This window comes from Piliocolobus tephrosceles, chromosome 4 (assembly GCF_002776525.5).
Source record: "Piliocolobus tephrosceles isolate RC106 chromosome 4, ASM277652v3, whole genome shotgun sequence".
Lineage (NCBI taxonomy): Eukaryota > Metazoa > Chordata > Mammalia > Primates > Cercopithecidae > Piliocolobus > Piliocolobus tephrosceles.
The window spans coordinates 144,559,920-144,572,690 of NC_045437.1; the positions used below are offsets into that span (position 1 = coordinate 144,559,920).

Below are 12,771 nucleotides of genomic sequence, written 5' to 3' on the forward strand. Positions count from 1 at the left end.
CTGGAGTGCAGTGGCCGGATCTCAGCTCACTGCAACCTCCGCCTCCCGGATTCACGCCATTCTCCTGCCTCAGCCTCCCGAGTAGCTGGGACCACAGGCGCCGGCCACCTCGCCCGGCTAATTTTTTGTATTTTTAGTAGAGACGGGGTTTCACCGTGTTAGCCAGGATGGTCTCGATCTCCTGACCTCGTGATCCGCCCGTCTCGGCCTCCCAAAGTGCTGGGATTACAGGCTTGAGCCACCGCGCCCGGCCCCCTCTTGTCTTTTTATTGGGATTTTGAGCAGGAGTTAAATGTCTGTTTTTGATCTACCATCTTTAAACCAAAATCCCAGCTATTTAATTTCAGCATGAAGAATTGCATTAAAAACAGAGCAGTGAATCATTTTGTGAATAATAATGCTGAATTTTATTTTTAAAAATTATCCTAGCCTAAAATGTTTAGGATCATCATAGCATTAAGAGAGATTTATGTTTGGTAAGAAATCAAAAGCATCATCAATTTTCATGCTTAAAAGTATTTAGGATCGTAATAGCATTAAGAAAGATTTATATTTGGTAAAAAATCAAAAGCATGGTCAGTTTTCTAGTGGAAATTTTTCATGGCACTATAAATCTTTAGTAACAAGATTTTCTATGTTTAGTCTTTGTATATCCTTTTTTTTTCTTTTTTTTTAAAGCAGTTTATGAGAAGGATAAAAAGCTGCCATAGGGCTGTGCACAGTGGCTCACAGTTGTAATCCACTTTGGGAATCTGACGTGGAATACTTGAGCCTAGGGATTCAAGACCAGCCTGGGCAACATAGTGAGACCCCATTTCTATAAAAAATTTAAAAAATTAACTGGGTGGGGTAACATGTGCCTGTAGTTCCAGCTACTCAGGAGGCTGCAGTGTGAAGTAAAAGGGTCACATGAGCCAGGAGGTTGAGGTTGTGAGCCATGATAGCACCACTTCACTCCAGCCTGGGTATAACCCTATCTGTCAAAACAAAAAACAAAACCAAAAAACACAAAACCCCAGAAAACTGTCATAGGAAGCCTAACCTTCAAACCATAGGATTCAAAACTGCTAACCATCTTCTGTATTTTTTTCCTTTTTGTTCACTTTTTAGTTTTTCACTGAAATGAAATAATCAGTAGGTAGAGAAAGTGATCCACTTGATGAAGATTCATGCCTTTTTAAAAACAAGTGTTACATAGAAGGAAAGGTAGAAGATAACTGACCCTGGGAAGGCGGGGAAGACATAACGAAAATGTGGGCTTTCAGTTATTGGTGGTATAGCATTTTTTTAAAGTAATTTTTATGCTTGAGGAATGAAGATTGATTTGACATAGTATCTAATATTTGTTTATTTACCTTCCTTTAGGGAGACGCACTTATTTACATGGAACCAGAGAAACAAGTGATGTCCAGGTCGTCAGATGAATGTGTCGTGGCTCTGTGTGACCAGTGGTTAGTCTCTTTTATAGCAAGAAAATTCCCCTAGTCAGTGTGCTCATCTTTGACTTAAAAAAATAAAAAATCAATTTGTTCACTCACAGGTACTTGGATTATGGAGAAGAGAATTGGAAGAAACAGACATCTCAGTGCTTGAAGAACCTGGAAACGTAAGATGGGAGAAAGTGATGAGGGAGAAAAAGGAGATGAAAAATGTGGAAACAATAAACTTGAAATGCAACAAACAAGTGAACCAATAAAGATGCACTTTGTCTTTTGCTGTTTTCTAGATTCTGTGAGGAGACCAGGAGGAATTTTGAAGCCACCTTAGATTGGCTACAAGAACATGCTTGCTCAAGAACTTATGGTCTAGGTAAACAAACTTGAAATTTTTCTGTTTGGATAACTTTACCAGTTACACAGAAAATATACGTTTTTACCTCTTCCCCCACTCTGTTCTAGTGTTTTCTGAATTGAAAGCAAGAAGTTCTCTTTGGATGGTCAGGAAAACTAGGATATAGTCCACTATCATCTACTATATGGTAGAAGTATGCCCTCTCTAATCTGTATAGATTTTATGGTGTGTCTTTTTTATAGAGAGACTTCAATCTTCAACCATTTGTCTTTTTTTTTTTTTTATTTTTTTGAGACAGAGTCTTGCTCTGTCGCCTAGGCTGGAGTGCAGTGGCGCGATCTCGGCTCACTGCAACCTCTGCCTCCTGGGTTCAAGTGATTCTCCTGCTTCAGCCTCCTGAGTAGCTGGGATTACAGGCAACCACCACCATGCCTGGCTAATTTTTTTTTGTACTTTTAGTAGAGACAGGGTTTTACCATGTTAGCCTGTTTGGTCTTGAACTCCTGACCTCAGGTGACCCACCCACCTCGGCCCCCCAGAGTGCTGGGATTACAGGCTTGAGCCACCATGCCCGGCCCATTTTGTCTTTTATCTACCATTTTATTTTTATTAATTATTTAAGAATAATTTAAGAGCTTCCTAAATAAGTAGCTTTGTAAATGCTATAGCCCTCTTCTTAAAAATGTGGATTCTATAGATGAAATGTCTCTTAGGTTCCTCATGCATTACTTTTTATTTTTCAGGCACTCACCTGCCTTGGGATGAGCAGTGGCTGATTGAATCACTTTCTGACTCCACTATTTACATGGCATTTTACACAGTCGCACACCTATTGCAGGGGGGTAACTTGCATGGACAGGCAGAGTCTCCGCTGGGCATTAGGTTGGTAAACAGATAAGGGAAAGGAGCATAATTTGTCAGTAAGGGTTGTGATATTTGATTTACATATTGAAATATTTTAATAAGATTTATGTAGCAGAATTTTGTCGTGATGTTTTCGCTTTTTTACTGTTGAACTGGGAAAAATTAATAGATAGCCCCTTACTGTCATCATCTATTCTTCATTCTTGTGGAAGCTGTTGTCCTTGTTTGTTCCTGTAACTACATTAAGAAAGAGATTCCTAATCCATGGTTAGATTCAGGTATTGATTCTTCCAAAGAAATTACATATATGTATATATAATAGTTTGTTTTATTTATTTTCAATACAGACCACAACAGATGACCAAGGAAGTTTGGGATTATGTTTTCTTCAAGGAGGCTCCATTTCCTAAGACTCAGATCCCAAAGGAAAAATTAGATCAGTTAAAGCAGGAGTTTGAGTTCTGGTATCCTGTTGATCTTCGTGTCTCTGGCAAGGATCTTGTTCCAAATCATCTTTCATATTACCTGTATAATCACGTGGCTATGTGGCCGGAACAAAGGTGAATGATAAAATAGGTGTGGACTAGATTTATTGATTGTCAATAGGGGTGTTTTGTGGCTTCAAATATCTAAGAAATTATCGCGGAGGGGATAGTATAGATTTGCCAGTTATGTTCTTTTTCTTATCTTAAATATGTGCTAAAGCAGAAAGGCCACCTCCTATCTGTTGCATCCAGAAATCCACATACCTACCCCAGGCACCAAAGCTCGTCATATCTCAGGTGCATTGCTGGTCTGCTAGTAATTCATTTGACCTGTTAAATGCAGGAATAATTTTAGAACATTAGAATTGGAAAGAACCTTCTCTTTAAAGCGGAGAGCCCCAAGGTTCCAGCATTCGTTTTAGTAACATTCTGACTAGAGTCTCTTTCTTCAGAGGAGTCCTTCTGTCCTTTTCCCTCTTTACCCAGACGTGTCTGCTTTTCCCTCTAGTCCTTCAAGTAACTGAGGAAACAAACCTCTTAGTCTGTTCAAATTTTATTTCATAAAACCAAAACAATTTCTTATGCCTTCTTGTATTTAGAATAAAATTACGTTTTTTCCCTCAAGAATAAAACGAAGATTTTGAAGTAGAGGAATAAAATAATTTTTTTTTTTGAGACAGAGTCCAGACTGGAGTGCAGTGGCACAATCTCAGCTTTCTGCATCCTCTGCCTCCCGGGTTCAAGCAATTCTCCTGTCTCAGCTTCCCAAGTATTTTTTATTTTTTATTTTTTTGAGACAGAGTTTTGCTCTTATTTCCCAGGCTGGAGTGCAATGGTATGATCTCAGCTCACTGCAACCTCACTGCAACCTCCGCCTCCCAGGTTCAAGCGATTCTCCTGCCTCAGCCTCCCAAGTAGCTGGGATTACAGGCATGCACCACTATGCCTGGCTAATGTAGTATTTTTAGTAGAGATGGGGTTTCACCATGTTAGCCAGGCTGGTCTTGAACTCCTGACCTCAGGTGATCCACTTACCTTGGCCTCCCAAAATGCTGAGATTACAGGCATGAGCCCCTGTGCCCAGCCCAGAGGAATAAAATAAATTTAATGTCGTTCTTACATGACTTGTCATCCAGTTACTTACCATTATTACCATCCATTATTACTTACCTTGTTTATTTATTTATTTATATTTCGACAGAGTCTCGCTCTTGTCATTCGGGCTGGAGTGCAATGGCATGATCTTGGCTCACTGCAGCCTCGACCTCGCGGACTCAAGTGATCCTCACACTTCAGCCTTCCAAATAGCTGGGACTAGCCACATGTCGCCTTGCCTGGATAATTTTGTTTATTTTTTTATAGAGACGAGGTCTCACTTGTTGCCCAAGCTGGTCTCAAACTCCTGGACTCAAGTGGTCCTCCTGTCTCAGCCTCCCAAAGTACTTGGATTACAGGTGTGACTCTATTGTTTACAATGCATTTTTAGGCAAATTGGGTATCTCAGAAGTATTCTTTACCAATAAGTTGAGTCTTCATTCCTTTGCACCAATTTTTTCACATTTGTTAGGTTTTTAAAAATTACAGCTAAGTAATGACATCAAGAGCTTATGCCAGGTACTTTTAAAAATCACTTTTAATAACTCTTTTTATGACAGCTTTTCGAGGAAGGTCTTTAATATCCATGTGTATAGGCAGGGAACTGTACTGAGGAATAAAGAGGAACAAATCATAACCCAAAGCTACCCAGCTAATGAATGTTAGTACAAGTATGCAAACCCAAAGAGACTGGCTCCAGAACTCTTGCTCTCAACACCCCATATGATCTCATTGCTAGAATGAATGAATGACATGTACATAGTTCGAAAATTTAAAGAGTACATAAAAGCAAAAAGTTAAAAGTGAACTTTTACCCTTGCCTGCACACTACTCTATTTCCCAAAACTCATCATGGTACTATTGGTTTCTTGTGATTTTATATACCGGCATCTGATATCTCTTATTTATTTGTTAGTATACACAAAGGTACCACATTGTTTACACTGTTCTGTCTTATGTTTTCACACACACACATGCACACACACACACACACACACATATATATATATATTTTTTGAGATGGAGTCTTGCTTTGTCACCCAGGCTGGAGTGCAGTGGCGCGATCTTGGCTCACTGCAACCTCCGCCTCCCAGGTTCAAGCAACTCTCCACCTCAGCCTCCTCAGCAGCTGGGATCACAGGTGCCTGCCACCACAACCAGCTTATTTTTGTATTTTTAGTAGAGATGGGGCTTCACCATCCTGGCTAGGCTGGTCTTGAACTCCTGGCCTTGTGATCTTCCCGCCTCAGCCTCCCAAAGTGCTGGGATTACAGGCGTGAGCCACCGTGCCCGGCCTTCACATATATTTAAGATCTTTTTATATCCATACTTGTAGCCCCACCTAAGTAGTTACATCATTGTATATCTGTATCCTAGTTTATGTAGCCAGTCCTTTGCTTTGTTTTCATTTCCCATTACAAAAAGGACTACAGTATATATCCTTGCACTTTTATCTTAGCAAACCTTTATGAGTGTATTAGCTTTTACCTCAAAATTTTAAGCCAGAACTATCATATTTGTTTCTTATTTTCTGTCTTTAAACATTTATCTGTGAAGTGACAAATGGCCTACAGCTGTGAGAGCAAATGGACATCTCCTCCTGAATTCTGAGAAGGTAAGGCTTATTGCATGTTGAAAGTTTAGAATTCTGTGGAAGGCTTTTCAGATTTAGGGTGTTGCACTTTTTTTTAAACGTGTGTAAGAAATAATGTGTCCAGGTGTGGTGCCTCATGTCTGTAGTCCCAGAGCTTTGGGAGGCCAAGGTGGGAGGATCACTTGAGGCCAGGAGTTCAAGACCAGCCTGGACAATATAGTGAGACCCCATCTCTACCAAAAATTTAGTAAATAAATAAGAAATAATATAAATTAATCAGAGTTAAGAACCTTCTAATTAGCATATTTAGGACTAAGCATAAATTAATTTTTATCTTTAAAATTGAGCAAGGGGAGTAGATAGTATTAATTGAAGGGAGAGATAGGGAACAGTTGCCTATTTGTAACATTTGTATTTAGAGTGGCAAAAGGTGACACAAATTGCGACTGAAGTAAAGAGAGAAAAAGAGATTCCGGAGAGATGGGGTTTTGCCATGTTGGCCAGGCAGGTCTCGAACTCCTGACCTCAAGTGATCCACCCGCCTCGGCTTCCTAAAGTGCTGGGATTACAGGCATGAGCCACTACACCCAGCCATTTTTTAATTTTTATTTTAAAACAGATCCACTTTTATTTATTGACCTTTCATTAGTTTAAATCCTTGAGGGGTATCCTTGAGGGGTATAACATCACTCAGATTCTGTGTCCAATACCTTTAGCAGGAAGATCATTTAGGAATTTGGCATGAACCATGCTACTGTTTCTGTGGGGCCCAAGTTATCTTTCCCCAAATTACTCTGGTTTTGTTTGGTTTGCTGCCAGGAGTCACTATCTTGTTCTTTGCTTTGTATACATAAGCACATCTCTTGCCCAAATAGAATTCTATTTCATCTTGAGCATAAACACCTTCTTTTTTTTTTTTTTTGAGACGGAGTCTCGCTCTGTCGCCCAGGCTGGAGTGCAGTGGCCGGATCTCAGCTCACTGCAAGCTCCGCCTCCCGGGTTTACGCCATTCTCCTGCCTCAGCCTCCCAAGTAGCTGGGACTACAAGCGCCCGCCACCTCGCCCGGCTAGTTTTTTGTATTTTTTAGTAGAGACGGGGTTTCACCGTGTTAGCCAGGATGGTCTCCATCTCCTGACCTCGTGATCCGCCCGTCTCGGCCTGTGCTGGGATTACAGGCTTGAGCCACCGCGCCCAGCCTTTTTTTTTTGTCGTTGAGATAGAGTCTTGCACTGTTGTCCAGGCTGGTATGCAATGACGAGATCTCAGCTGGCTGCAGCCTCCACCTCCCGGATTTAAGCGATTCTCCTGCTTCAGCCTCCCGAGTAGCTAGGATTACGGTTGCCTGCTACCATGCTCGGCTAATTTTTTTGTATTTTTAGTAGAGACGGGGTTTCACTATGTTGGCCAGGCTGGTCTCGAACTCCTGACCTCGTGATCCGCCTACCTCAGCCTCTCAAAGTCCTGGGATTAGAGGTGTGAACCACCACACCTAGCTGACACCTTCAATTTTAAGAAGAGCTGTGTGTTCTGGAGACACTGTTCATAGCCAGCAAAAATGGCCTTGGACCACAGCCTTCCAGCCATATTTCCTTTTAGAAGTCGTGCTCCCAGCAGGCCTCCATAGGATCCAAGATGACAGAAAGAGCTATTTTTCTTAGTAAGTTGAGAAAATGGCTCAGTGCTTTTTGTTTTATGCTGTGACTGGCCACTAAATTAGTAGAATGATAGAATTTTGGAGTCTGTAAGATTTTTAGGTGTCACTTAATGCTCCTTCCCAAGCAGTATAGTAGTCCTCTCTATGCTTCTACTGTTACTATCCCTACTGTTACTGTTAATAATATGGGTGATTTTTTTTTTTTTTGAGGCGGAGTCTTGCTCTGTCACCCGGACTGGAGTGCAGTGGCCGGATCTCAGCTCACTGCAAGCTCCGCCTCCCGGGTTCACGCCATTCTCCTGCCTCAGCCTCCCGAGTAGCTGAGACTACAGGCGCCCACCACCTCGCCCAGATAGTTTTTGTATTTTTAGTAGAGACGGGGTTTTACCGTGTTAGCCAGGATGGTCTCGATCTCCTGACCTCGTGATCCGCCCGTCTCGGCCTCCCAAAGTGCTGGGATTACAGGTTTGAGCCACCGCGCCCGGCCAAGGGTGATTTTTTTTTAAACAGACTACATAGGACTTTATCTTAGTCATCAATATCCTCAACATGAGGTTATGCAAACTTGACAGACCCCTCACTTGACCCTATGATACTTCTGTGCAAATTAGAGAAGGGCACCCCTCCTTGACTTAAAAAAAAAGGTACAAAATTATTTATTCCTTATTAATAAAAATGGTAACAAATTAGGATTTGTTACAACCAGTGAATTTTGCTATAACCAACAGAATAACAATGACAGTATTAGTTGTCATAAGTATCTGTGTCATAATGAAAATAGTTGTAGAGGGCTGGGCACGGTGACTCACACCTATAATCCCAGCAATTTGGGAGGCCAAGGCGGGTGGATCACCTGAGTTCAGGAGTTTGAGACCAGCCTGGCCAACTTGATGAAACTCCATCTCTGCTAAAAATACAAAAAACTAGCCGGGCCTGGTGGTGGGCACCTGTAATCCCAGCTACAGGCTGAGGCAGGAGAATGGCTTGAACCTGAGAGGCAGAGGTTGTAGTGAGCCGAGAATGTGCCATTGCACTCAGGCCTGCGCGACAAGAGTGAAACTCCATCTCAAAAAAGAAAAAAGAAAATAGTTGTAGGTTTAAACAAAGGGCGAATGATACAAATTGCATTATGTAACATCAGACTTAGCCTGTGCCTAATATTGAAAGGTAATAAAAAAAATTCCTTTAAGATAATCTGTGGCTGGGTGCCGTGGCTCACGCCTGTAATTCCAGCACTTTGGGATGCCAGGACGGGCAGATCACGAGGTCAGGAGCTCGAGACCAGCCTGACCAACATGGTGAAACCCCGTCTCGACTAACAGTACAAAATTTAGTTGGGAATGATGGCGCGTGCCTGTAATCCCAGCTACTCAGGAGGTTGAGATAGGAGAATCCCTTGAACCAGGGAGGTGGAGGTTGCAGTAAGCCAAGATTACACCACTGCACTCCAACCTGGGTAACAGAGCAAGACTCTATCTCAAAAAAAAAAAAAAAAAAAAAAAAAACGGTAATCTGTATATTAGAAAAACTGTTTAGAAGCACGGGTGATTTTAATAGATTTTGTTAGATCAACAAGGAACTTTTGATTATTGAACTAGTTTCTTCTTTGTAAGTCAGAGAGGAGCAATACATTTATTCTTGTTAGAACTTGACATTTTCTTTGGTCTGTCTGAATGTTGTACTATCCTGATTTTATTAGAACAAGATATGTATTGCCATGTAGTATAATAGAAAACTGGTATAATCGTTATTTCCTTTTGATATCGGCATAGTTATACTAATGACATACAGTTTTAAAACAATAAAGATTGCTAGGCTGTGAGTGGTGCTTCTTCAGATGCATTGCCCTAAGGCAGAGCACAACTTGAACAACCAATTATTGTGACCCTAATGATAGGAGGGTTCCTAAAATCATAACTCCAACCTCATGAGCATATCCATTCCATTTCTGAATGATTCTAATTGCTGTAAAGCTCTTTCTTAGGTAACCAGCTGGTGTTCCAGAGTTAGAGTGGAATCATTACACATGTCTAACCCAATTACCAGGAGACAGTGTAGGCTGAATCAGTGGACTGAGTGTGAGTCTGGAGGTCCTCTCCTAGCTGTGTCACTGATAGCTGAGTAACCCAAACAAGCCACTTTATTGGGTGAAATTCAGTTTTCACCTTACTAAAATTAGTGTAATATATCTTTTCCTTTCCATATTTCCAATTCCTTTTTGTTTTTATCTGGTCATGGCCAACCTAGGTAATTTATTTGACTGATTTGGTTTATTTTATTTATATTACTATTATTAATGCTTGATCACTGACTCTCTATTTCAGATGTCAAAATCCACAGGCAACTTCCTCACTTTGACCCAAGCTATTGATAAGTTTTCAGCAGATGGTGAGTAAACATTTTTCTTATTGCTGTTCCATAGGGTCCAGTTCTCCTTAGATTATAGAAGACACGTTAAAATTGGTGTTTTAATTTTAACTTTCTCTTTTGCTTTTAACAAAATTTTAAAATATTAATGTTTCCTTTGTTGGAGGAAGTTGATTGGATTGGACACCAAAGTTTCCTTTGTTGGAGGAAGTTGACTTTGATTGGACACCAAAGTCAAAGAGAGAACTGTATCCAACATAATATTTAATATATAAGAATTGCTGACATGATGTGTTCAGGAACAAATCAAGCTGAAGTTACTTTGAGTCTTCTTTTAATGAACTCATTATCATTGCTAAGATTCAAGACTTGTTTTGTAGAGATGTTGAGTATGGGCTAGGCGTGGTGGCTCATGCCTGTAATCCCAGGACTTTGGGAGGCTGAGGCGGGTGGATCACCTGAGGTCAGGAGTTCAAGACCAGCCTGGCCAACATGGTGAAACCCTGTCTCAACTAAAAAAAAAAAAAAAAAAAATAGCTGGGCCTGGTGGCGGGTGCCTGTAATCCAGGCTACTTTGGAAGGCTGAGGCAGGCTGAGGCAGGAGAATCGCTTGAACTCGGGAGGCGGAGGTTGCAGTGGGCCGAGATCACACCATTGCACTCCAGCTTGGGCAACAAGAGTGAAACTCTGTCTCAAAAAAAAAAAAAAAAAAAGTTGAGTATGTAGGAAGCTTTTCCAAGATATTTCCTCTGTATTTGGTATTCCATTCTTATTAACTGAGACAGATTCTTGCTTTGTCACCCAGGCTGGAGTACAGTGGCACGATCTTGGCTCACTGCAACCTCCATCTCCGGGGTTCAAGCAATTCTCGTGCCCCAGCCTCTCAAACAGCTGGGACTACAGGCATGTGCCTGCACGGTTGGCTAATTTTTGTATTTTTAGTAGAGATGGGGTTTTGCCATGTTGACCAGGCTGGTCTCGAACTCCTGGCCTCAAGTGATCCATCTTCCTTGGCCTTCCAAAGTGCTGAGATTACAGGCATGAGCCACCATGCCTGGCCTGTATTTGGTATTCCTAAAGGTATCTTGAACATGGGAACATTGATTTTTTCAGAAAATTGTTTTTTTGTCTGGCCTCAGTCCTATTACATTTTATTATTATTGTGTCAAGAGAAGAAATGCACTATCCTGAAAGAACCATTCATTTCTTATATAATTAGTCATTGGTCTTCATGGTACTTCTTTTGATTGGTCATGGCTAACTCAGTTTGTGTTCTCAGTATTTTGATTGGACACCAAAGTCAAAGAGAGAACTGTATCCAAATAATATAGTTAGTCTGTTTCTTACAAGTTATATAAGCAATTATAAAACCACTTTATGTATATATTAGGATTGAATAAATAACTAAACAGGGAGAGAATGAGAACTTCTGCCTCATGGAGCTCACTATCAGAAAAAGAAGCTATTAAGTAAGTAAAGAGAATATGCTAGAATGAGCCCAATCATGGGGTCAGATTGGATTTGGTGATAAAAGTATGAGCTCATGATTGTTATTTTGTGAATAGATATATAGATATAAAAATAAACAGCCAGGCATGGTGGCTCCCACCTGTAATCCCAGCACTTTGGGAGGCTGAGGCGAGTGGATTACCTGAGGTCTGGAGTTTGAGACCAGCCTGACCAAAATGGAGAAACCCTATCTCTACTAAAAATACGAAATTAGCTGGGCATGGTGGTGCATGCCTATAATCCTAGCTACTCAGGGGGCTGAGGCAGGAGAATTGCTTGAATCTGGGAGGTGGAGGTTGCACTGAGCCGAGATCGTGCCATTGCATTACAGTCTGGGCAATAAGAGCGAAACTCCATCTCAAACAAACAAACAAAAAACATAGTTATGTATGGTTAGTATACAAATATGAACTGTTAAGTGGAAAGGGCAAAGTATAGAACCTGAATGCTTTGATTGGACACCAAAGCTAAAGACAGAAAGAACTACATAATGAGTTCCCTCTTTTTTTTTTCCAACAATATAGTGTTCCATTATAGGGATATCCTACAGTTTAACTGATGGACATTTAGGTTTTTTTTTTTCAATATTTTAGAATGGAAGATTTTGGTAGTACTGAGAGATGAGAATGGAAAAAGTAAAGTTTTGTTAGTGGTAAACTTGTAAGAACCTAGTTTCAAAACTGAGAAAAATTCATATGTGTTTGTACACATAAGGCACCAGTGTGTATTCTCATGCATTAAAATATATTTTGCTACCTCTAAATGAGGCTGAGATGTTGATAAGAAAACTACAAAGAAATGTATATCTTTATCTATCTATAGATAAATATATCTATTTATCATTTTCTATCTCTGCCTCATTAAAGATCAGTTTATCTCATTAATTCAGCATGCCTGAGAAGAAACACATATTGGTGCTTAGTGGATGCAAATCAATATGAATGGCTTGAATATTTTAACATCACTGTTAGGGATGCTACTTTTTGGTGATTTTAATTTTTGTTGTTGATCCAGGACAGTCTTTTAAAGCATTTGTTAATTTATATATGGGCTTTGCAAGGTACCCAGCTGCACTCAAAGGACACAATTGATACTCAGTAACCATATTTTTAATTCATTGACTTTTTTTTCTTCTTCCAGGAATGCGTTTGGCTCTGGCTGATGCTGGTGACACTGTAGAAGATGCCAACTTTGTGGAAGCCATGGCAGATGCAGGTATTCTCCGTCTGTACACCTGGGTAGAATGGGTGAAAGAAATGGTTGCCAACTGGGACAGCCTAAGAAGTGGTCCTGCCAACACTTTCAATGATAGAGTTTTTGCCAGGTAATCTCTAGATCCCAATCATTTTGTGTTTTAGAGTTACTTAGTCCTGGTGCATTTTTAAGTTTTCTTTTTCTTTTCTTTTTTTAA

The 12,771-nt window shown here is 40.5% G+C and overlaps 1 protein-coding gene and 1 pseudogene across 1 annotated transcript in view; one reads left to right on the forward strand and one right to left on the reverse strand.

Moving 5' to 3' along the window:
* LARS1 (leucyl-tRNA synthetase 1) overlaps nt 1-12,771 on the forward strand; it is a 70,354-nt gene that overhangs the window by 35,859 nt on the left and 21,724 nt on the right. The window contains exons 15-22 of the mRNA XM_023226930.1: nt 1,366-1,451; nt 1,541-1,606; nt 1,727-1,809; nt 2,535-2,673; nt 3,003-3,215; nt 5,793-5,850; nt 9,809-9,872; nt 12,501-12,684. Of these exons, the coding sequence (XP_023082698.1) occupies nt 1,366-1,451; nt 1,541-1,606; nt 1,727-1,809; nt 2,535-2,673; nt 3,003-3,215; nt 5,793-5,850; nt 9,809-9,872; nt 12,501-12,684 (893 nt within the window). The remainder of the gene's footprint in view (nt 1-1,365; nt 1,452-1,540; nt 1,607-1,726; nt 1,810-2,534; nt 2,674-3,002; nt 3,216-5,792; nt 5,851-9,808; nt 9,873-12,500; nt 12,685-12,771) is intronic.
* LOC111552604 lies at nt 6,475-7,414 on the reverse strand (annotated as a pseudogene).